The sequence below is a fragment of the Narcine bancroftii genome, chromosome 3 (assembly GCF_036971445.1).
Source record: "Narcine bancroftii isolate sNarBan1 chromosome 3, sNarBan1.hap1, whole genome shotgun sequence".
In the NCBI taxonomy this organism is placed as follows: Eukaryota; Metazoa; Chordata; class Chondrichthyes; order Torpediniformes; family Narcinidae; genus Narcine; species Narcine bancroftii.
In genome coordinates, this window is record NC_091471.1 from 224,670,221 (window position 1) to 224,696,899 (window position 26,679).

At 41.7% G+C, this 26,679-nt stretch overlaps 1 protein-coding gene across 1 annotated transcript in view; it reads left to right on the top strand.

Annotated features, from left to right (window-relative positions):
* The window catches only part of antxr2a (ANTXR cell adhesion molecule 2a), a 184,389-nt gene extending 162,013 nt beyond the window's left edge, over positions 1 to 22,376 (top strand). The window contains exon 17 of the mRNA XM_069926743.1: positions 22,074 to 22,376. Coding sequence (XP_069782844.1) covers positions 22,074 to 22,259 — 186 coding nt within the window. The 3' untranslated portion in view covers positions 22,260 to 22,376. The remainder of the gene's footprint in view (positions 1 to 22,073) is intronic.
* The last annotated feature ends 4,303 nt before the right edge of the window (positions 22,377 to 26,679 follow it).

Genomic DNA, 26,679 nt, shown 5'->3' on the forward strand with positions numbered 1-26,679 from the left:
AATATTTTCTGGTACATTTATAAATTACTGTAAATAAACCTAACAAGCAAACTATTTTCCTGCTTAAAACAAGGCAAGTAATGAAAGTATCCTAAACTGCAAGTTCTGACTCCTGGCCATTAGAATTAAACAATAAACTGGGGCTGTTAATAATACACTTGGGAAGACCTGGAGCTCTGAAGATTAAATTAAATTTATTTTTCTTTCATTTAAATTTGAGAAATACAGCATGTTAATAGGCCCTTAGGGCCTGAAAACACATGCCACCCAATTGCACCAAATTAACCAACAAACCCCATATATTTTTGTCATATATTTTCTTACTTCCTTTACACCAAGGCATAATATAATAAAATCTCCATTGGACCCTCATGTCTTACCTTCCTAATGTTTACACATGTTTATCCTTGAATGCACCAAGCCTCCTATGGACCAGGAATCCAAAAGTTTCTGCAAAGAAAATCTTCATTGCTGGCTTGACATAGGCAGGGAAATAATTTCCTTTTGCCATCACTACCGTCCATTTGGTGGAGGTTCTCCCATTGTACTGGAGGTAGAGAATTTCATGAATTACACCCAGTAATTATGTAACCATTCACCTGAATGGCCCATTGTCTTGTTTCTCCCACTAAAGACGTTCATCTCAGAGACCAGTACTGATAACTATCAATCCAGTCTTTAGGTCAACAGCAAAATGGTACTCAATATTGATGACCTTGAAGAAATCATCTACACAGCTCTCATAAATTTTCTGCATGGCATTTTCTTCTTCCATAGACATTGTAATCAGTGATGAAAAATTATAGCAACCACACTTTGATAATTTAATATCAATCCTAAAATGTAACCTGATGCTCTGGGTTCACGTCACTTTGTAGAACCTGCACTAAGGCCAAATAGGATGGTCATTCTCAGTTTAACATTCTTTTCAGAACATTGAAGGAGTCCATACATTTCCCCAGGAGCAACCATCATTAAGCCATCTGCTTCTGGACTGGGATTCCAAAGATCTGGGTCCCTTACTTTTCAGCCGTTTAATTTCCTCTGCCACATGCTACACCAGTCTCCCAAAACTGGCCACAACCTTGGTTCATTCAGATCCATCTCTGTCAATAGTCTAGATACAGCATCACATTCCCAATGAAGAAAGTGTTCATCATCCGTTCAGTTGCACCACTTCTACACTGCTGCAACAGTGATATCAGCCTGATTAAGAAATTAATCCTCCTGGACAATTCTCACCCAGAACATGAGTTAAACACACAATTGTTCATGAACTGTGTCTGTTCTTTTGTTTCAGGGAAAGAATTCTAAGTGGGAATTTTGGCTTTACACCATTAAACCTCTAGAGAAATTAATGCAACCAAGTGTATGGTCTTTGGAGTTTTATTTGCAGCAAAAGTAATTAGTAGATATTGTCAGTTCACTAATTCATCTGATTTTGCCGGAGAAGGTAGAAAAAATTGTATTTTCTCTGGTGAACCTTGGTTCTGGATTTCATAGTTATTTGCACACAAGTGTACTCCTGAAGTTTCACAGTTGACATTTTAGTCATTGCAAAATCCAGGCAATTGATGATAAAAACTCCCTCAGTGGGAGATGTTTTTTGTGACAATGCTGTGATAATACATTGTGACTTACGGGCAGCGCAGTTAGTGTAGGGTTAAGCACAATGCTACCCGGGTTTGAATCCAGTGTTGAATGTAAGGAGTTTGTACATTCTCCCCATGACCGCATGGGATTTCTCTGGGTGCTTCAGTTTCCTCCACCCTCCAAAAGTGTGCAGGGTTTGTAGGTCGATTGGTATATTTGGCTGCGATGGACTGTTTGGCTGCGATGGACTCATGGGTCAGAAGGGCATGTTGCCTTGCTGTAGCTCTAAATATTATTTTTTTTTAATATGACTAACAAAAAGGAAAAACTAATTGTATTTCATTTTTCTTCTATCTTCAAGAAATAATTTAATTCAAAAATATATACAACTTTCTGCCATCCAGCACTCTTACATTTTTAAGACTTGCAGTTTGTGGGAACAATAGTGAATGAATGGTAAATGAATCTTCACTTGTGGTACTAACGATTGGCAAGGAGCAGAATGTCATGGAATACTAACATGCAATGGCAATGGAAGACAAAGCTAATAGACGATAGGTTTCTTCACAACATGTGGCTATCAAGACAAGAACCAGAACACAAGTTCAAAAGGAATTGGACAAGTATTTAAAGCAGAGGAGCGCAAAGTAATCTGTGTAAACTGGGGGTCATAGGGGAAATGTACCAGCACTGCAATAATATCAACCATTCTACATAAACTGGTTTATTGAGCCTAAACCCACAGATCAATGCACTCAATGAGGAGAACCCAAAGCTGCAAGGCAGTTACCATTCTGCAAGCCTCACTCAAGTTCAGGTCAATTTCTGCCCTTTGTGCTTCATATCTGAATTCCAAACATTAATTGGTTTTCACTGGGATTCAGAGTTTTCTCCCTTACATGAAACCTGAATCAAAGTCAGAGACGGAAAGAGGGATGGGAACTTTTTACCATGATATTGACTGGGAAGCCTGGCATCATGTAGTACAATTTTTTGTTAGAGTTTGCGAGATGAATTACTCTTTCACGGTTTTGCTCACTTAACCTGCCAATTGAGTTCTTCGGTACATGGCATGAGGTTGGTGAAGCTGGTAAAACCAATTAGCAATAAGATCACTTTTCTGGGAGGAATTGCTTAGCATGTAGATGTACTATTTTTAATGCTCACCTCAATTTCTAATATTATTCATGCCAAGTCCATATAGCACAGGAAGTTAATGCATTATTGTAGGAATTCCATTGTAACCAATGCCATTATGAGTACGTGATAGAAATTAACTGATGGAGCATATAAAATTTATAAAAGTACTTGCCATCTCTGTTGAGCACAGCTGTGAATCCATCTCCCAGTTTGGGTTTCTACTCTTTCTTGGTTCTCCTTACTTGGACTTCTCTGGATGGCTTCCAGATTAGAATTCGACTGAAAACATCAAATTACAGAGAAGCATGAGATAATCAAGTATAAAAGTCACAACCAACAAATGTAAAATTCCTAAGATGCCTTCACCCAGAATGGTTAACCCATGTTGAGAGTGGCTTGTTTAAAAAATGTCATCCAAAGATGGAATTTCCAACCACGCTGGTTTCATTTTGTGTCTATCTTCTCAGCACAGCATTCATGTAACAGCATAGCATGGTCTCAAGCCTTGATTGCTGTCCTGAATCCTGGTTATAAACCCAGTATTCATCTCGTATCACGTGGAGAAAATAAGATGAACATAAAAATTTAATGATTAAAACTGGAAACCATGCTATGTTGCTTTTATATCTCTTTTCAACTGAACTTTCCTCATGCTCGATATTACCAGCAGCGAGGGCATTCCCTTAATGTATGTTGAATCTATATTAGGTCCTCTTGAGCTCATTTTATACAAGACATTTAACAATTACCACAGATGGACTTCTGCACCATCTGTTGGTATTGGATTCCATCCAGTTTCTCTGATAGTTTCCATGCAGTGGATGCAAGTGCCAAAACAAACACAAAAGTTTTGTGTAATATTAAGTGCTTCCAGATTTCATTATTGATCCAATTTGTAGACCTTTCCCCTGTTATTCTGTCCCAGGATGTGAATATGGAATTGCTGTTTCAAGATGGGTGCTTTTAACATATATAATTAAAACATTTCACAAAGGTTCCCAGCCTTCAATGGGAAAATATGTTGGGTTGTGCCCTGAGGCTTTTCAAATCTACTGCCTCACAGCTCAACACAGTCTTTTCTGGGACATCATTTTCCCCACACTAACACGGAAACCTGGGAACAAAAAAAAAACTGCTGGAGGAACACTGAAGGCCAGGCAGCATCTGTGGAGGAAAAGGGGCCGCCGAAGTTTTGGGACACAACCATTGATGAGTCCCAAGTACCTCCAGCAGTTTGTTTTTTTAAAAACTCCACATAGATTCAGGATGACTTTGAACATAAAGACATTAAAAAATAGGAACAAGACAAGGCACGTCAGCCTTTAATGCCCTCTTCTTCAATCTGTAACTTTATGGCTGATTTTTTACCCTAGCTCCACTTTCTTGAACAAATCCCATTGTAACTTAATGGCCAACAATCTCAGTCTCTGTCTTGAATAGATTCTGCAATTGAGGTTCCCCATTCTCTTGCATTTTGAATTACAAAGAATATTGACCCTTGTGTTAAGGATTTTTTCTTTCTCTCATCTTAATCCTTAATAGCTGACCCCTTATTTTGAGCTCATGACCCTTTATTCTGAAGGAAAATATCTTCTCTACATTTATCTCATCATTCACCACAAGAATTTAGCATGCTTCAATGAGATTAAATCTCATTTTTCAACACTGATTTTATGCAGGAGAGTTCAATGAACTGGGATTCACTGGTAGTGTGTTGTGCTGGTGGCTGGCCCCACCTCCCAACTCCACCCCCTTCCACTCACATGTAACCCTGGTTTCCCGCGTCAACCCAGAACCCTTCTGAAGACTATTGTGAGACCCTACACTCAGTTATATGCTAATAAAAGCATTTGTTCTCCCTCCAGTCGTGAGAGCTTTTATTCGCACTACAGAGTCTAAGCCTATTCTGTTTAATTTGTTGTAAAATATTTTCCCCAGTGGAGGAATTGAGATGGTGAATCTTTATTTTAATCCTATGTTACAAGGCTGGGAAAACTATATCTATGCCCAGTGTTCCAGGTGAAGTCACACCAGGGTCCTTTATAATTTCAGTTCAAAGCTTTTATTCCTGATCTAAAAATCACCTGTAGCAAAAGCCAACATGCCATTTGTCTCCCGATTATTTGCTGGAGCTGTTTGTTATCTTGAGGAGTGGCACAAGGTAATCAACATAATCCACTATCACTTTCGAGAAGGGCCCCCCCGAAAGCAGGGATGGGTTCTAAAGGTGCCACTGGTGCTCCTTGATTAGGCTTGCCCACCAGTTGACAAGTGTGACAGGTTCTACAAAAGTTCACAACATCCTTTCTTAATTTCAGCAAATAAAACTGTTTTCTTATCTTTTCTACCATCTTCTTCACTCCAAGATGACCTCCTAAAAGTGTACTATGAGCCAACTTTAATATTTCATTCCTGCAAGTTTTGGGAATTACAACTTGCCTTATTACTGCTCAGTTTTCACTGGCAGGTATAACTTGTGGTCTCCACTTTCTCATCAATATTCCATCTTGAACAAAGTAACCTACTGGCACAGTTTCAATTTCCTGGTTAGACAGAATCTTATCTCTTATCCCAGCAAGATCAGGATCATGCTTTTGTCTAGCTATTAATTCTTCTCTTGACAACAGCAAAGCTGGATCCTTAGGTTTATCCTCAATGCTTTCCTCCACTACAGGATCATCACAGACGTTCTCTACCTCTACCTTTTTTCTAGACATGGCTCTAGTAATGGCACACAGGGTAGATTTCCAAATCCTTTTTGGACTCAAACCAATGGCTTACTTGAGTTTCACTGCAAGTATGACTTTACCCTCTGCTAAATCATTTCCTAACAAAAGAGAAACTCCATCCACAGCAGACTTGATCTTATCCCTATCATAACCGGGCCATTCCCAAGTCTGATGTCATCACTGTTCTATCCAAAGGTATAGGCTTTGCTTCACCACCAATGCCTTTAATTAAATTCACATCTCCAGTATCGGTCTCCTCACCAAAATCCAAAACATTGCTTAATACAAGCGATTGGGCTGCTCCAGTATCCCGCAAGATTTTAACTGGCACTTGATTGGATCCTTCTTTAACCAAAATGAAATCTTCAGTCATGAATGGTTTAAAAATACCCCTAACTTTCTCACTCTGAACATAGGCGATTGGTACCACTCCTTTCTCTTTCTTCCTTTTCAGTACAGGACAATTTGGCTTCTTACAATAGTGGCAAATAACACTCAAAATTTTTTTCCTTCACCCATTTCTCTTCCTCTCTCCCTTTAACCTCACTTCTAGATTTTCTTTCTACTCTACTTGGATTATCAGCAGTATTCCTTTGAAAAGTTTTCCCTGGAGTCCACTTAGGCTTGTGGGTTAAAGCATATTCCTCTGCAAATTTAGCCAATTCTTGCCAAGTTTTTATATTTTTCTCTTGAATATAGTCAGGAACACAATTTTTAATCTCCTCAATCAGAATGATTACACTCAAAAAAATCAAAGTTATTTTCTTCTTTCATTGCGGCACACCACCGATCAAAACACACAATCTTCCTAGAAGCAAAATAGGTAAGATTGGGTTGCTGCTTTTTTCAAACTCCTGAACTTTTGTCTATAAGCCTCTGGGACTTGTTCATAAGATCAGAGTATAGCTTGCTTTACAAATTTGTAATCAGCTGCTTGTTGTGCAGTGAGACACGAATACACCTCTTGGGCTTTCCCTTTAAGAACACTTTGCAGCAGGAGGGACCAGTGTCTGGTGGCCATTTTAAATTTACAGCTATTTTCTCAAAATGCTGAAAATACTGGTCTATTTCAGCTTCCTCAAATGGAGGAACTAACCTCACTTCTCTACTGACCAGAAACCTCTCCTCCTGACCAGCACATGGATTTTGGGCTTCTTCTCCTTGGGTTAGGGTCTGCCTCAATTTAGCTAGTTCTAGCTCATGTTTCCGTTGTTTCTCTCTCCCCTCCCTTGCGGCTTCCTGTTCAGCTTTCCTTTTTGCCTCTATTTTTTCCTCTAACTCTAGTTTTCTCAAAGCCAACTTTACTTCCTCTGAAGTTTTCTCCTTGGGAAACTGTTCTAATGCAGCTTCTTCAAATACCCCCTTTCCGACATAGTACTTAACAATCTTTCGGGCAATTTCCTTCTTTTTCATCCCAGTTCTTACTGTAAGAAGTTTTAACTTGCCAACTATAACCATCAGTTCTGACTTTTTCGCCATTTTTAAATTAACCACTGAAGGGTTCTCTATGAACTGGTCAATGTTCATAGTTGCTGGTTTTTCTGCTGGTGATTTATACACTCACCGTTTATTTTTAATTTCAAGCTGGAGGTTGAGTCAAACTCAGACGATTGATAACTAAGCACAAGTCAATCACCCCTAATGCTTCCAAATTGGTTTGATCCTGGATGAATTCCCCAAATTATGTTACAAGATCAAACCAGCAACCATGAAGGTGGCATATCACACAGAGGTAAAGATGAACAATTACTTTATTAACAAAAAATCACCTTCAAACTTTAATTCAAAATCCCCCTTTTCTAACAATGCCCACTGGTTAATATACAAATTTTTATAACAGTGTAAAACTAATAAATTCCCCAGCCTAAATATAACATATGTAATCAAAGTCTAAGTTATATTCCCAACCAGCCCACAGAAAAAAACTTAGACACAAAACACACAAGACTCACAAAACTTTGATTACAATCGAAGTAAAGATCATAAACAAAATTCAATTTGTTTGGTAAACTGAAGCCAAAAGATCTTTTAGAGAGAGAGAGAGAGAGGTCTTCATGTATTGCTTGCAGAGAGAGGAACAATGGCTTGGTCCAGATCCTTCCAGCTGCCTTCAGGATATTCCACCTTTTTAAAATGCCCAACATTCCAAACTGCCTCCCAGACAATGACTCTACTTGGGCCTCCTTTCACTTCACAGCCACACCCAGTGGTGATTTGTCTTCCAAGTCCAGAAATTTCTAGATTATCTTCTGCATATGCCCAGTCCGTCTCCCACTCTTTCAGCAGTCCACCTTCACCTTGGCTCTCAAAGGCAAACTGTCACCTTCCAACACAAAACCACACAACACATAGGCCAAATCGCAACACAGAACTCTGTAACACAGTGTACAGGAAAGAGGTATAGGTACAAGACTTACACCACCAGGTTGAGGAAAAGCTGCTACCCCTCCACCATCAGACTCCTCAATAACAAACTCAATCAGGGACTCATTTAAGGACTCTTATCCACTTTATTGATTTTCTTTTATTCTTTCTGTATCACACAAAAATTGGTTTACATGCATTATGTTTACAGTTCTCTATTTGTTTAGATGTGTACATCATGTATAAGTTTTTTTTTGCATTACCATTAAGTGGTAATTCTGCCTCACCCACAATAAATCTGAATCACTATATTCTCAACACCCAATTGGAAATGCAAGTGTTAAACACACAATATCCATCCACCCACAGGCACAGCACACTAATGAACAGTAGAAATAACAAGAATGGGAAATGAACCTTGTTTCCAGCATTGACCAGAGCTCAGGATCTAGGGCAGGCCCATTGCAGTTAGCCTGTACAACAGTGATGGTATTGAGGCAGCAGAAAAGAGGATAGATAGGCTCTGCATGTGGCTTTTCAATTCATGGCCCATTCATGTGACCTACTCAGGCCAATCACACATCAGTTTCACCTGTGGGCAGGTCTTTCAATTTATTTACACCCAGAGGACCAATCACACATCAGCTGCAAGGGACAATCACACATCAACCTCACAGGTTGGCAGTCCTAACCCAAGATTGGCAGGTGAATTCACTTCCGAAATCAGGCTCACTGGAGTGGTCACATGACCCTCCACAATCCACATACCAGCCAGGTGTACCAGGTAGAGAGGTCACATGACCCTCTGCAATCCACACCAAGGAGCCTGAAGAGACCCTGTCATCCAAGAAACAGAAAATCTAATCATGGTATAGAGCAGGGGTGTCAAACTCAAATTCACGGAGGGCCAAAATTAAAAACTTGGACTAAGTCGAGGGCCGAACTAAATATTTATTGAAAATTTTCAACAACATCTGCATGTTTTCTCTTCTTTCAACATATGTAATGTTAATTTTTTTCTTATTAAAATAAATGTTTAATAATAGTTTTGGATAAACTCTTTCATTGTCATTGGCCCATTTCCTTTAGCGTTCTGAAACCGTGCACATGACGAGTCAATGAAGGATGATTAAAGCAGTGGTCTTCAAACTTTTTCTTTCCACCCACAGACCACCTTAAGCAATCCCTTACTAATCACAGAGCACCTATGGCACAGGGACGCGAGTGGAAAGAAAAAGGTTGAGAACTGTTGTATTGTGGTAACTCCACATCTGATTAGGTTAATTGTTAGGCAAGTGGTCAGAGAAGGACCCCCCCCCCCCACCCCAAGAAAGGCTTAAATCACAGGAACAAAATAAGCTTCCGTCTCACTGCTCCCAATCTTACACACAGTCCTGATGTGGAATGTGGGGTCGCAGCTCCACGTTCACCCGAGTTCAGATGCTGTCTGTGTGGAGTTTGTACGCTCTCCCCTTGTCTTCGACCAATAGGTCGGTCGCCTGACGAAGGCACCCAAACCCCCCGTAGAAACGCCGGCGTCCGGGGCGGTGGAGGAATTGGCTGAGAAGAGCACGTTGCTCCCACCCTCCTCCCATGGATGGAGAGGGATTAAACTGCGATCTCACGGCGCCGGGCTCGTCTCCAACAAAAGGAGCGATAGGCAGGGTCCACCGCGCACGGAGCGAGGGGGAAGGCATCGCCAACGAGATGTTCGGTCCGGCGTTGCCGCTGAAGCGCAGACCCAGCGAGGATGGTCCCCAACTCCAGCCGCGTCTGTGTGTCCAGGAGCCGGGCGGGCTGAGTGCGGCGCTCCTATCCACGGGATTCGGGACTCTGAGATCCCTCCACCCCTCCGGCGTCTTCATTTTCACCTTCAGTGTGCATGCGCTATACTGGCGCGGCGGCCAACGGGCCAACTCTAATATATATTTAATATGATCTTGGAGGCCAAATATAATTATATCGCGGGCCAAATTTGGCCGGCGGGCCAGAGTTTGATATGTGTGGTATAGAGTGATTGACACATCAACCATCATCACTTGGTCAAATGCGCAGTTTGGCCTGCTGAGTTTCTCCAGCATTGTTTTTGTTTTAACCATGGTGTCTGCAGGCTTCCACCACCAGATTTCTGAACAGAGAGGTGGAGAGGATGAGGAAATGTAGGTTCTTGGGAGTCATTATCTCGGAAGATCTTTCCTGGAACCAGCACACCAATGGCATCCTGAAGGAAGCCTCTACTTCCTCAGGAGTTTGCGGAGGAGCTAGTGGAGTTGATCAAGTGAACCGGTACGGACTTGAAGGGCTGACATGGCCTGTTTCCATGCTGTAAACAGTTATATGGTTATATAGTTAACTACCCCAAAATCTGAAGGTTTTACTTTTAACACAGTAAAACACTAATTGTTGCCCTTCTATGATATTTTATGTGCTGTAGATTCGCTACCTAAGTTGCAGTTTCACTTCTATCAGTCTCATAACACAATAACATTATGTTCATTTCCAACAGAAATATAGGACACAGCATCAATCACCAAAAATGACGTTTTATGAAGTTCACAAAAGCCTTTTAACTCCAGCATTCAGAGGGGACTACAAAGTACCCTTCTTACATTTGCTGCTCTTGCTATGAGTTGCAAGATTAACCAATGATTCCACAATGGATCCATCTCAGCGCAGCTAGTTGAGATTGGTCTGCACTGCCTCAGCGCAGCACTCTTGGGATGTCAACCATTATCACTTGCTTACCAACACCAAATAGTAATGCAGCCGAACACTGATCAGTTAAATATTGCCTTCTACCCTGCGATTGAAGAGGTCAAAAGGTGTTAACTGTAGAGAAGGATAATACAAATCTCACAGAAAGTGAAATAATGGAATGTAAATGTAAACAAAGAGAAAACTATTCGAATATGTACCTTTGTCAGTGAAACAATGTGCATAACATTTAATAAAGCTGGAACTGAATGTGATTTGAGCCTTAAAAGAAATCAAGTCCTGAAACAGAGGTTTTGAGGTAGGGATCAAGATTCATTGTGAGTTTCAGAACAGGAATTGGGGTCATATGTGGAATTGGGCTGCTAGAATCAAGATCAGGGTTGCTTATGGATTCAGTGACAGGAGCCAAGTCAGAAATGGCTTTGGAAGCGTGGGTTGGGGTCAGACATGGGGTTTAGACATAGACTGGGGGTTAGCCATAGATTTTAGGGGAGGGAGTCAGAGTCAGACATGGGGTTTAGGGGGCAGGGGTTACAGTCAGGCATGGGGTTCAGGGTTGGGGTTAGACATAGGGCTTACAGGCAGGAGTCGAGATGAGGTGTGGGGCTTAGAGGCAGGAGTTTGCAGTCAGATGGGTTTTATTTAAGGGTTGAGGTTGCAGCAGACATGAGATTTAGGGGCAATGGTTGGGGTCAGCCTTGGCCTTTAGGGGCAGGAGGGGTCAGACATGGGGTTCAGAGGTATGGGTTAAGGTTAGACATTGGATTTTGGGGTTGGGCTCAGACTTTTAGGACATGATGGGGTCAGACATGGGGTTAAAGGTAGGAGTTAGTGTCAAATATGCGTTTGAGATACAAACAGCAGATGTTAGTTTTATTTAAAATGTAGACATACAGCACGGTAACAGGCCATTTCGGCCCATGAGTCCATGCAACCTAATTTACACCCAATTAGCCTACAACCCCCGGGGATGTTCTGAATGGTGGGAGGAATCCGGAGCCCCCGGGAAAATCCCACACAAACACTGGGAGACATGTACAAACTCCTTACGGACAGCGCGAGATTCAAACCCAGTCCCAATCGCTGGCACTGGAATCAGACCTATGCAAGGAGTTCTAAGGAATGGGTACTGAGTAAAAGCGTCCATGCCATTGAATAAGACTTTTAACCTCAGTAGACTTTGCGACCAGAACAGATAATCTGTAATTATATTGATTTGTTATCCTTGCTGAAAATTGTAAAAACTTTCCCAAACCATGTGGGATAACTGCACTTTTGATTTTTCATCATTTCATTATAATCAAAAAGGTTTGTTTTGAGAGAATTACATTTTGAAATTATTTTTCACTCAAGCCATAACATATTTGATTCACATAGGAAGCCAAAGAATCTTTTTGTTTGAAAATGTAAATGCTGCTGGGAGATACGATCTGACTCTTGTATTTCAGTTTATATAATGCATTCCAACTGAATGTACATACATTATAATGTAATACATTTTTAACATTTGGCCCTTTGTATCTTTTGATTTAGAATGGCAAGCATCGACGAGTTATGATGAAAATTACTCTGTGGCTTGAATAATAGTTTGTGCCCCTTAGGTTTGCCTTTATGGGGTCAAGAGATACAATTGAAACAAATCCCAGTTCTCCAAGTGACTTTGAGCATGAAATATGCACTCTGCTCTGATATATCTGTTATATATTTCTGCCTGGAAATTCATGCCTGATCAGTAGCACTTTGTACTTTGCCTTTGAGATTCATTCCTATTGGAGGAGGCGAACTTCTAAGCAATAAATTGTCATTTTTACATGGACGTTATTAATGTTATTTGTCCTCATCCCTAGAACTTGCAATTACAGCAGAATTGAGATATTTTGGCCATCCCACTAAAAAAAATAAAAGACCTTTGTTTACACAGCAGTTTTTACGACTTCATAATAAAATAGTGCAGGTTGGAAGTAAGTATTTCACCCATGATACAGGAAAATCCCACATTTTCTGGAATAGCAGAGTGAGTGGGAAGGTATAGAGGACTAAGGTCTGTCGGGGGCTAGCTACTGCATAGCACTCTGCCAGTATGGCTCGGCCATGTCGAACTTGCGAGTCTAGGGCATGATAATTCTTAACTGACTCAGAGGTAAACTTAGGATGTTGTAAAATAACTTGCATAGAAAGTCATCATTCTCCTCATGTAGAGATTTATTGTACATCAAGTCTCCTCTCATTCCTTGCACATCTGATTCCATAAAGAATAATTTGTCTTCACACTGACCACGTTCTGGGTAATGATGTTCTGAAGATTGTGGCAACCACTTTTGCTGGCTTTGCTCTTCTCCACAAATGGAATGCTCCTCGTCCTAGAAACACCAATTTTTTTAACGATGCATCACCAACAAGAATAGGGGGGACCAGAATCCTGGCAGAGATTTGCTAGGGCTACTCAGGATCCTTTAAACTAGAATGGTTGGGGGGAGGGAACAAAATAGTACAGAGCAGTAAGGAGAAGGTTAGAATGAAAACAATGAAAGTTTGTAGTAAGTATTTGAATATGGATGGGCAGGTGATAGAGAAGGGAAATGCTCTGGAAGAAGATGAAGGGCAATTGTCAGGAAAAGTAAATAATGTTGTTCTTAAAGATGAGGGAAAACAGCGATTAAAAAATGGGAAATCCCTGAAATTCATATATTTTAATGCCAGGAGTATTGTAAAAAAGGTGGATGAGCTGAAGGTGTGGATTGATACTTGGAAGTATGATGTGGTAGCGATTAGTGAGACATGGTTGCAGGAGGGATGTGATTGGCAACTGAATATCCCTGGGTTTCGTTGTTTTAGGTGTGATAGAGTCGGAGGGGCAAGAGGAGGTGGGGTTGCATTGCTTGTCAGGGAAAATATTACAGCGGTGCCTAGGAAGGATAGATTAGAGGGCACATCCACGGAGGCTATTTGGGTGGAACTGAGGAGTAGGAAAGGAGAGGTTACACTTGTAGGGGTGTATTATAGACCACCCGGAGGGGACCGAGACCTAGAGGAGCAAATCTGTAGGGAGATAGTAGATATTTGTGATAAGCACAGGGTTGTAATTATGGGAGATTTTAATTTTCCACATATAGATTGGGAAACACATTCTGTGAAAGGAATGGATGGGTTAGAGTTTGTGAAATGTGTGCAAGATAGTTTTTTACAACAATATGTAGAGGTGCCGACCAGAGAAGGAGCAGTGTTAGATCTACTGTTGGCAAATGGGATGGGTCAAGTGACGGAGGTTAGTGTTGGCGAGCACTTCGGGTCCAGTGATCATAATGCCATCAGCTTCAATGTCATTATGGAAAGAGAGAAATCAGGGCCAAGGATTGAGGTTTTTGATTGGGGAAAAGCTAGATTTGAGGAGATGCGAAAGGACTTGCAGGGTGTACATTGGGACAATTTGTTTTATGGGCAGGATGTAGTAGAGAGATGGAAGTCTTTTAAAGATCAGATTTTGAGAGTGCAAAAGCTTTATGTTCCTGTTAGGTTAAAAGGAGGGGCAAAAGGTTTGAGAGAGCCGTGGTTTTCAAGGAATATTGGAAACTTGGTTCGAAGAAAAAGGGAGGCGTACATTAGATATAAGAAGCATGTAGTTAAGGAGATGTTTGAAAGATACATTGAATGTAAGAGGAATCTTAAGAGAGGAATTAGGAAAGCTAAAAGAAGGTACGAGAAAACTATGGCAAGCAGGGTGAAAACTAATCCAAAAGAGTTCTACAAATATGTTAATGGTAAGAGGAAAGCTAAAGACAAAATTGGTCCCTTGGAGAATCAGAGTGGAAAACTGTGTGTGGAACCTAGAGAAATGGGGGAGATATTGAACAGTTTCTTTTCTTCGGTATTCACTAAGGAGAAGGATATTGGGAGATGTGGGATAAAAAAAGCAAATTGGGTAAATATGGGGAATATAGAGATTACAAAAGGTGTAGTTTTAAGGCTTTTGAAGAATATAAAGGTGGATAAGTCTCCGGGACCAGACGGGATCTTCCCCAGGACATTGAGAGAAGTGAAGGAGGAAATAGCAGAGGCTCTGGCGGTAATTTTTCGAATGTCATTAGATATGGGGATAGTGCCGGAGGATTGGCGCATTGCGCATGTGGTTCCGTTATTTAAAAAGGGTTCAAGGAGGAAGCCTGGCAACTATCGGCCTGTAAGTTTGACATCTGTGGTAGGTAAATTAATGGAGAAAATTCTTAGAGATAGTACTTATAAACATCTGGATAGACAGGGTTTGATCAGGAGCACTCAACATGGATTTGTGGGAGGAAGGTCATGTTTGACCAATCTGATTGAATTTTTTGAAGAGGTGACTAGGAATGTGGATGAGGGTAGCGCAGTGGATGTTGTCTATATGGACTTCAGTAAGGCCTTCGATAAGGTACCACATGGAAGGTTAGTTAGGAAGGTGCAGTCTTTAGGTATAAATTTTGAGATAGTCAAATGGATTGAACATTGGCTGAAAGGGAGAGGCCAGAGAGTGGTAGTGGATAATTGTCTGTCAGGTTGGAGGCCGGTGACCAGTGGTGTGCCTCAAGGATCTGTATTGGGCCCATGGTTGTTCGTTATATACATTAATGATCTAGATGATGGGGTGGTGAATTGGATTAGTAAATATGCAGACGATACTAAGATAGGTGGAATAGTGGATAATGAAGAAGGTTTTCTAGGATTGCAGAGGGATTTGGGCTGCTTAGAAAAGTGGGCTGAAAAATGGCAGATGGAATTTAATGCTGATAAGTGTGAGGTGCTTCATTTTGGTAAGAAGAATCAGAATAGGACATATGTGGTAAATGGGAGAGCATTGAGGAGTACAGAAGAGCAGAAAGATTTAGGAGTGACGGTACATCGTTCCCTGAAGGTAGAAACTCACGTGAATAGGGTGGTGAAGAAGGCTTTTAGTATGCTGGCCTTTATCAATCATTGCATGGAATATAGGAGTTGGGAGGTGATGTTGAGATTGTATAAGACGTTGGTGCGGCCTAATTTGGAGTTCTGTGTGCAGTTCTGGTCGCCTAATTATAGGAAGGATATAAACAGAGTGGAGAGAGTGCAGAGAAGGTTTACCAGAATGTTGCCTGGGTTTAAGCATCTGGAGTATGGGGAGAGATTGGACAGATTGGGTCTTTATTCTTTGGAGCGTAGAAGGTTGAGAGGGGATTTGATAGAAGTATTTAAGATTATGAAAGGGATAGACAGAGTGGATGTGGATAGACTATTTCCGTTAAGAGGAGGAAAGATTAAAACAAGAGGACATGAGTTAAGAATTAAGGGGCAGAGGTTTAGAGGTAACATGAGGGGGAACTTCTTTCTCAGAGAGTGGTAGCTGTGTGGAATGATCTTCCGGGAGAAATAGTGGCGGCGGAGTCAATTGTATTATTTAAGAAAAGGTTGGACAGGTATATGGATGAGAGGAAGATGGAGGGTTATGGGCATTGTGCAGGGAGGTGGGATTAGAAAGGGGTGTTTGGTTCGGTGCGGACTAGAAGGGCCTAATGGCCTGTTTCCGTGCTGTAATTGTTATGTTATGTTATGTTATATGTTATGTTATTTATGTCTGTTTTGAATGACTTACTAATGCAGAATGAATTAAAAGGCTGTAACATTTAGTCTTTGTGAACAAGTTACAATAAGAAATGACGTGCACATTGTACTGAAAGTAGAGAACTACATGTAAATTAATGTGTTAATATTGAAACTTCATAGTTAAGAAATCATCCCCCTTATAAATAATTGCTGGTGTAATAGATTATGTTGTATTTTATATTATCATTGCTGTATCTGACCCGACCTTGTTGGTTGTCGTGCAGTTGGATAATCATGTTGAGGAACTTTGGGGGACATCCGATGCGCTCTAGTATTTGCCAAAGCCCTTTCCTGCTCACGGTGTCGAAGGCTTTGGTGAGGTCAACAAAGGTGATGTAGAGTCCTTTGTTTTGTTCTCTGCACTTTTCTTGGAGCTGTCTGAGGGCAAAGACCATGTCAGTGGTTCCTCTGTTTGCGCGAAAGCCGCACTGTGATTCTGGGAGAATATTCTCGGCGACACTAGGTATTATTCTATTTAGTAGAATCCTAGCGAAGATTTTGCCTGCAATGGAGAGCAACGTGATTCCCCTGTAGTTTGAGCAGTCTGATTTCTCGAACCCTCCTCCATTAACAATGGCGTGAAGCAAGGCTGTGTTCTCGCACCAACCCTCTTTTCAATCTTCTTCAGCATGATGCTGAACCAAGCCATGAAAGACCCCAACAATGAAGACGCTGTTTACATCCGGTACCGCACGGATGGCAGTCTCTTCAATCTGAGGCGCCTGCAAGCTCACACCAAGACACAAGAGAAACTTGTCTGTGAACTACTCTTTGCAGATGATGCCGCTTTAGTTGCCCATTCAGAGCCAGCTCTTCAGCGCTTGACGTCCTGCTTTGCGGAAACTGCCAAAATGTTTGGCCTGGAAGTCAGCCTGAAGAAAACTGAGGTCCTCCATCAGCCAGCTCCCCACCATGACTACCAGCCCCCCCACATCTCCATCGGGCACACAAAACTCAAAACGGTCAACCAGTTTACCTATCTCGGCTGCACCATTTCATCAGATGCAAGGATCGACAATGAGATAGACAACAGACTCGCCAAGGCAAATAGCGCCTTTGGAAGACTACACAAAAGAGTCTGGAAAAACAACCAACTGAAAAACCTCACAAAGATAAGCGTATACAGAGCCGTTGTCATACCCACACTCCTGTTCGGCTCCGAATCATGGGTCCTCTACCGGCACCACCTACGGCTCCTAGAACGCTTCCACCAGCGTTGTCTCCGCTCCATCCTCAGCATCCATTGGAGCGCTTACACCCCTAACGTCGAAGTACTCGAGATGGCAGAGGTCGACAGCATCGAGTCCACGCTGCTGAAGATCCAGCTGCGCTGGATGGGTCACGTCTCCAGAATGGAGGACCATCGCCTTCCCAAGATCGTGTTATATGGCGAGCTCTCCACTGGCCACCGTGACAGAGGTGCACCAAAGAAAAGGTACAAGGACTGCCTAAAGAAATCTCTTGGTGCCTGCCACATTGACCACCGCCAGTGGGCTGATATCGCCTCAAACCGTGCATCTTGGCGCCTCACAGTTTGGCGGGCAGCAACCTCCTTTGAAGAAGACCGCAGAGCCCACCTCACTGACAAAAGGCAAAGGAGGAAAAACCCAACACCCAACCCCAACCAACCAATTTTCCCTTGCAACCGCTGCAATCGTGTCTGCCTGTCCCGCATCGGACTTGTCAGCCACAAACGAGCCTGCAGCTGACGTTGACTTTTTACCCCCTCCATAAATCTTCGTCCGCGAAGCCAAGCCAAAGAAAGATTTTATATTATATATAGATATGTTTTAAAGGAGATAAATTGTGGCAGGATTTTTAGTGTAGGTCACATACAAACACTTCAAAACAGATCTCATTTAAAATGCTGGAGCTGTGCTCAAGCCAGACAGGTCTGGCTCCAAGTGCCTTTGCAAAAGCTTTGAGGAGTGTCTGTAGAGACTTCACTAATGGATTTTTGTTTTGGAAAGCAGCACATGAAAGAACTCAGAGAATTAGGTTTGGAGTGACATGTTGTCTGAGTGCAGTTTGCTGTTCCAAGAAGGTCATGTGGTTTTGCAAGCAGAGAGAGAAAAACAGGCTGTTACTCTGTGTGTGTGTGTGCGTGAGAGAGAGTGAGAGAGAGAGAGCAAATTCAGTTCAGCAGCATCAGCTGGGTCTGGAACAGGACAAGCTGGCAAACTTGTGGAAAAACCCCATTTCGAAGATGGGCTGTGAGCTCTTAGTTCAGCCTTGTGGTCCATACAAGAGGAGAGTACTGGCTACCTAATGTTTCACTTGAAATAAGAGAAACTAAAGGGAATTAAAAGAAACTAAAAGGAACTTTGTGGTGACCTGAAAGAAAGAGGTTATCATCTGGAGAACCATGAGGCAGCAAGTTTCATCAGCAAGACACTAAAGTGGCTGATTGAAAGGGATCAGTTGTGGGTGACCAGCAACAACAAATCTCTCTCTGAAAACCAACAAGAGCCTTCTTGAGGGGTAACCATTTATCTTTCAAGCACCAAAGCCTGGTGAAATTCATAAAAGATAAATTCTGTGAATATAAGAATGTGAATATAAGAATGCCTGCAACCAGTGAACTTGGAGGAATGAGAAGTGAGATTGGACTGTGAATTAAATAACTTTTCTAAACTTACACATTACATACATGTGCGCTTAGAATTAGAGGGGGGGAATTAGGTTAAGTAAGTTCATAGTAATTTGATCCTGTTTTCATGTTTAAATAAAATTAAATGCAACTTTTGTGTAAGTAACCATTTGTCTTCGTGAATTTCTGTTGCTGTTGGGTTTTGGGGTCCTTTGGGCTGGAAACACTGGTAACCTGTAAAGATTGAGACCCTCATCCATCAGTGGACCTGTTGCTGCTGTTCAATGCAGGAGCTTAAAAGTACCCACTGCCATGGAGTTTGATTGGGCTACTTTATCTGTCAGGGGGCTTTCCCCTGGGAGATACGTACACCATTATACCTCATCTACAATCACTCTTCCATCCACCTGAGTTTTCTGCAGTGAATCCCGCTACTGGCATAAATTGGGTTTTAACATTCCTAAAAAACAAGTAGTGCATGATAACAATTTCTAAAGGCAACTATGCCTCAGCTTTGCAGTTTGCTTTGTGATTATTGATTTGGTGCTGGTACAATACACTACACACATCGAAATACAAACAGTCCATTTTCTAGACATTTGAAATATATAATAATCTTCAAGTTAATTAATAAGTTACCCCATAGCCTTATACCTACACATGACAGTTCTCGTATCAGACTCTTAAATAGTTATGCATAATTTTTAATGCATTCATACACTTAATAAAATAAGCTGGCCAGAATTGTGCAATATGCAAGAAAGTTTAGTTGCCAACACAACCATAACCCATTTAGCTAAGACAGACTATCTGTACAAGCACAATCTATTTCCAAAGTCACCTTACAAATCTTTGTCAAATCCTTTGTTAACGTATCTGCAAGGTTGACTCCTCTTTGAGATTATTGGAAGAATTTAGATGTTTTTAAATCACAGAGCAGGCCAACTCATTTGAGCTGATATTTTTTGGCACTCAGAACTAGTCCCATTTGCCTGCATATATCTGTCCAAATGCCTTTTGAACAACATAACTTTACTTGATTCTACAGCTTCTGCTGGCAGCTCATTCCAGATATGGACTTCCCCTTGGAGCCCTCTTCAATCTCTTCCCCTCTCCCCTCTCACCAATAACCACTTTCTTTCAGGTCACCACAGAGTTCATTTTCTGTTTCCCTTATCTCAGGCGAAACATTATGCAGCCAGCCATAACCTCTTGTATGGACCACAAGGGCTTTGAACAGGCTGAAGTCAGAACTCACAACCCATCTTCAAAATGGGGTTTCAAACAAGCTTCCAAAAGCCACGGCAGAAAATCAGCACTCTCTCTCTCTCTCTCTCTCTCTCTCTCTCTCTCTCTTTCTCTCTCTGTCACACTTAGAGAAACACATGTTTGACTCTCTCTGCTTGCGAAACCACATGACCCTCCTAAAACAGCACACTCCACCAAAACAGCGTGCTGACTCCCAAAATCAATTCATGAGAGATCTCATCAGTTTCCTGAGATGGGCCCTTCCATTTGCACCTCATTATGAAAATCTTTTCAGTGCAGGAGTCTATTATCTTTGCAGACTTGAAGGCACCACCTTATGCATAACTCTTGCATTTTGAAATGAGATCTGTTTTGAAGTGCCTGTATCTGTTTGTGACCTAACTGAAACTCCACAATCTATCTTCCAAAAAATATATCTATACATAATATAAAGCATAATCTGTCAGTGCAAACATTCATATTATAGGCATCTTGCAGCATTCCTATTAAAAAATATAGTGCTGCACAAAAAGTAATGCAGTGTCTCTGGTTCATTGATCATTCAGGAATCTGATGGGAGTGGGGAAGAAGCTGTCTGCTGAGAGCTCGTCTTTAGGCTCCAGTACCTTTTTCCCCCAATGATAACAGAGTGAAGAGGGCATGGCCTGGGTAGTGGGGGTCTTTGAGGATAAAGGCTGCTTTTTTAAGACACCGCCTCATGTAGGTGTTCTCGATGGAGAGGAGTCTGGTGCCTGTGATGTTGGAGGCTGCGTTAACAACCGTCTGGAGTTTATTCTTGTCCTGAGAGTTGGCGTCTCTATACCTCTCCACGGTATATTTGTAGAGCCTTCTTTGAGATTACATCGATATGGAGGCTCCAGGACAGATCCTTGGACCAAATTATTAATGTAAGATTTAGACTGTAACATATTTGAGCATGAAAATTAATATAATCTTGCAAAAACATTTGTAATTGTAATTAGCCAGTATTACATTTGTTTTGTTGAGATACATGTAATTTTCATGTCTGTCTATTTATCTATCTATCTATCTATCTATTTAATTATTTATATATAACATTATTGAAACCGATCCAGCCATTGAAAAACAGCCTCTTAATTACGTCCAATTAACCTTCCAACCTCATATATTTTGGAGGGTGGAAGGAAACCAGAGCCCCTGAAGGAAACCCACTCAGGTCACAGAGACTTCTTACAGACAGCGCTGGATTTGAACCCAAATCACTGGCACTATAACAGAGTTGTGCTCCCTGCATGCGTTTCTTGATGCTGCTTGATGTGAATTAGGCCAAGATCCTCAATCAATAACATACTCATTTTTGGTCAATAAAGCAGATCTGAGCGAGACAGACTGAACAGTAAAAATGCATGCAAAGTATTTGTGTGATGTAGATTTAAAAGAAAGGCTGATTGTACCATTTTCAGTGTTGAACTCTTCCCCCCTCCTCTTTCATTATCCTCATTGCCATTCATTAAAGCAGAAAGCTGGGAGATCAGGAGATTGCCCACCCGCAGCAAATGCTGGGCTGAGTGGTGAGTGGACGGTTTACACTTGTATTCAGCTGCTGTTCTCTGAAAGAGAAATGACAATCTTAGCTCACATTTATGAAAAGCCCCTATTGCTCTTTAACAGATTAGTCCTTTTTGCATTAACTCCCTGATAAAAGTGGGCAGATGTCTGTCGGGGTGGTTGTAAATTTGATAGTGTCTGCCATGTTAATATGTGGGCTTTTATCAGGCAAAAGGATAACAGGATTAAATTTAGCAACTTCATCAGTCACAGGGTGGAATGCGGGTTGTGGGGGGAGTGGTGTTAGGCCGACTGGCTTTTGCCACTGATGGTTAATTGATTGTCAAAAGGTTTCCAATCTCTGTTATCAACTAAGAGGCTGCTATCACAGTTCTACACACGAGGGCCTCTGAAGTTGCTAAGAAGTAGGGTTCTCATGATGGTTGTAGAATTTCACTTCATTTTGTAGAAAACAGGGTAGAACCTCTCACTGACAAAAGGCAAAGGAGGAAAAACCCAACACCCAACCCCAACCAACCATTTTTCCCCTGCAGCCGCTGCAACCATGTCTGCCTGTCCCGCATCGGACTTGTCAGCCACAAACGAGCCTGCAGCTGACGTGGACTTTTACCCCCTCCATAAATCTTCGTCCACGAAGCCAAGCCAAAGAAGAAAGAAGAAGAAGAAGAGTTTCCTTGTGTTCTAGTTTAGATAGGGATGTTTTACACTTGACAGTGTGATATGCTGCTCTCCCATTTTGATTCAGTATTCAGGCTATTTTGATAAATTAAAATATTGTGGAAATTGTTTTACTGAGATAGTTGTGTCAATGCCCTTTTAAAGGTACTCAATGCAATATAGTTTGAAATATGTGTATTTATTTTTTTAAGTTAATCACAGATATTTTCTATAGCTGAGTTGCTTTTGAATGAGTTAAAATATATGTATATGAGAAGATACAAAAATAATTTGTCGGTTTTGCATGGATTAACTAGAAAATTTGATAAACTATAACAGTTATGCAAATTCTATGACAGTATTTCCCATTTTACTTTGTAATTATGGTTGTGTTTTAAAAGAAGTGTAAATTCAATCATAAACTTCAATTAACATGTTGGTTATCACCTTCTTGTTGCTGATGAAGATGTGTGGCCTCATTTCCTCTCCAATGTTAGAAATCATTTTGAAAAAAATCAAAACAGTTGATGCTGCAAAGTAAAATAAATTATTTCCAGATGATTTAACCTTAAATTGTCTTTTAAATTCAAAAGTTGATGTTGGAAAAATTGCATTCGAGAATGCCAAAATAGTTTTTTTATGGATTCACTGACGAATGCTTCAATTTACTTCTGACACTAAAAGGCTCTCTTTGAGTCAGAATATTAACCACTTTTTTTATTGACTCATTATGGTTAGCTTCCGAATGATGTATCAGAATCAATTGCTTCGTCCACAATTAACTGTGCATGTGAAGGTCCACATGACTACCATCTGCAGCCTAACCTGAATGTAAATGGAGGTTAAATGTCCTCACCCTCAATAACCCTTCCTTTGACTCATCTCACTTTCTCCAAGTTATAGGGGTGGCTATGGGTACCTGCATGGGCCCCATCCATGCCTGCCTTTTATTTCAGTGTGCGGAGCAATCCACGCTACGGCCCTACATAGGCGAGGCTCCTCAACTCTTCCTCCTCTGCATCGACAGTCTACTTTGGTGCTGCCTCGTGCACCCATGACGAGCTCATCAACTTTATCCACTTGGCTGCCAACTTCCACCTAGATCTCAAACTCACTTCTTTTTCACAGCAGATTCAAATTTATTGTCATGAATGTGTCACGAAATTCATTGTTTTGTGGGAGCATCACGGTGCCAACATAATGTAAGCCACCTTACAAAATAAATAAAAATAGTGGAAGAAATGGAAAAAATCAAAGTAAGGCAGTCTCTCTCTCTCTCTCTCTCTCTCTCTCTCTTTGTCGCCATCTTGTGAGGCAAACTCTTGACATGCATCTTCTACAAATCCACCAATTCCTAAACTATCTCGACCCACTCCTCTTCAAACCATATTCTCTGTTACGATTCCATTCCTTCCTCTCAATTCATGCATCTCTGCTACTTCTAGGATTCAAGATTAAGGGGCAGAGGTTTAGAGGTAACATGAGGGGGAACTTCTTTACTCAGAGAATGGTAGACGTGTGGAATGAGCTTCCGGGAGAAATAGTGGCGGCGGAGTCAATTGTATTATTTAAGAAAAGGTTGGACAGGTATATGGATGAGAAGAAGATGGAGGGTTATGGGCATTGTGCAGGGAGGTGGGACTAGAGAGGGGTGTTTGGTTTGGTGCGGACTAGAAGGGCCTAATGGCCTGTTTCCGTGCTGTAAATTGTTATGTTATTATGTTAAGATTCAATTTATTGTCATAATAATAAAACAGTGTCATATTATATGAAATTTCTTTTTGCCTGCTGCAAGGCAGACAGATTCACCACCGGCAGAAATAGCTTAAATGCCTCTTACAGTCAGACCTGCTGTCAGAGGGAGAGAAGCAAAGGAGAGTTCCCCCCCCCCCGCCCCCTCAGAGTCACCGCGTATCCGTAGATTCACCTCCAGCACTTCTGCTGCCCCCGCAGCCACAAAGGGTCTAATCCATACTATTGACAATCTGAGCTCCAGATCCAAACCTCCGACACAGTCAGCGTCCTTGGCACCCCCTCGGCTCACGGTTCCGATACCTGCCACCCCTCCAGCCAGTTCGAGCTGGTCTCTAGCGAGTCCGACGCGAGTCTTTTGACAGCCATCTCCACTAGCCCTCAGCTTCCACGGGCTCCTCGCCTCGGGTCACCAGCAACCTGTCGCATGTACTGGTCCCTCAGCCACAGAGCCCCCTCATTGGTCCACTGCCATGATCACTGCTCCAGTTCTCCACTTCCCCAAAGTTTGCAGCCCTTCGTAGCAGCTGCCAATTAATAGGCGCCGCCATCTTGGGCGCAGACCTGTGGTTGCGGGATTTCAACTAAAGCCCGTGCAGAGCCGATGGCAGTCGACATTTTATTTTAAAATGTAATTTTATAGCAATATTTGCACCATAATTCTGTCCTAAAACAACAAATTTCATGGCACGTTCATGACAATAAATTCTGATTCTGCTTCAGAGAGTGCCCCTCCCCTCTCTCTTTCCCCGTGAAACTAATTTTTTTAATGTCCTGAGCATTTGATTTCTCTCTACTCCATTCTTTCCTAACTTTCATGCCAGATCTATTCACAGGATTGATTTACTGTACTCTTTGTGGCCTTCTCTTCAATGGAGAGACCAGTTGTGAATTGGGAGATTGCTTTGCTGAGAGCCAACCATTTCAATTCTGAGTCACGCTCCCACACTCACTTCTGTCCATGCCCCCGTGCGCTATCCCACCCAGACCACCCGCAGATTGAAGGAACAGCACTCTCCAGCCAGATTGCATTGACATCAACTTCTCTGATTTCTGCTAAGCTGCTTGCCTTTTTTCCCCTCCCCTTTCCAGTTTTTCCAGTTCTCCCTCCTTCCCTCCTCCTCCACCCACCCAGCCATCCTTCCTCCCCTGATCACTGCTGTCCCTTCTCCACCTATCACCTCCTATTCATATCAATGCTGTCTCCTTCTTTTCGATTAACAAGAACAATGGAGTAAACAATTCAGGAGAAGAGATGACAAACTAATTTAGGCAAGAGGTTTATAGAGATTATGTATTACTCTCAGCTTCTGGGACAATTAAATTAAACTCACAAACCATCATTTGGAGAAAAGAGGTCACTTTGATGTTGCTGGTGTTTTTATCAACCATTAAACGCGGTACAGATTAGCATAGCGGTTAGTGCATCTCTGTTACAGTGCCAGCGACCCGGGTTCGATCCCAGCGCTGTCTCTGAGGAGTTCGTATGTTCTCTCCTTGACTGTGTGGGTCTCCTCTGGGTTCTCCATTTTCCTCCCATCCTTCACAACGTACGGGGAGGGGGGGGGTTTGTTGGTTAATTGGGGTATTTGGACAGCGCAGGCCCATGGGCCAGAAAGGGCTTGTTACTGTGCTGTAGATCTAAATTTAAATTTAATGAATGCTTGGTTATGGTCTTTCTATTTATAAATATTGCATTAACTATCAATTGATTATTTTTAAAAACTAAAATTATGTTCATTTAATATTATTAATTGATGATGTGACAATGTAAAGGTATTTTGACAAAGCATGCAACTTTGAATGCTAGCATTTCAATGGCAAGAAATCTCCATCTTCCATTTTTCTTTAAGTCAAAAATAAATGGGACCTGAAGGTAATGGAATCCATGGGAAGACAGCCCATTGGATTACTCCAATGCAAATGGGTAGACGTGGACGGAAAGGAAGCTTACCTTGCAAACAATGCAATGGTTGAATTTGGAATTTAATGCTAGTTAAATACAGTGGAACATTTCCGTGGTACATTGGGCTCGCCCTCAAAGCTGACACCATCAAAGCAATCTCAGTTTAAAAAAATGATTGATCCATTCCTGTGGCAAGATTAAAAGAAATGAATAAAACAAAATGTCAAACTTCTTGTAAGTTCCTTTGAATAAAAATGTATTATCTTTCCTTAGAGAAAGGGTGTAATCGTTAAATTTACTCTTCCATTACCAACTGTGGATTGGAGTAGCTGGATTACATAATTGGGAAGTAGATGGTCATTGTTTACTTGGATTTCCAGAAGGTGTTTGATAAGGTGCCGCATAAAAGACTTACAAAAGATAAGGAAGCATAGAATTGGGGTGATATATTTGCAAGGATAGTGGATCGGTTAACAAATAGAAAGCAGAGAGTTGGGTGTTTTTCTAGTTGGCAATTGGTGGTAAGTGGAGTGCCGCAGGGGTTGGTGCTGGGCCTGTAACTGTTCACGATATACATTAACGATCTGGAAGAGGTGACAGAGTGTAGGGTATCCAAGTTTGAGTGGAAAAGCAAATTGTGCAGAGATACAGAGAGTCTGCACCACGCAACACACTCTCTGTTCTTGCTGCTGCCCTCAGGAAAGGGGTATAAGTGACACGAGACTCACACCACCAGGTTCAGGCACAGCTGCTACCCCTCCACCATTAGACTTCTCAATAACAAACTCAGTCAGGGACTTATTTAAGGACTCTTTCTTGTGCAC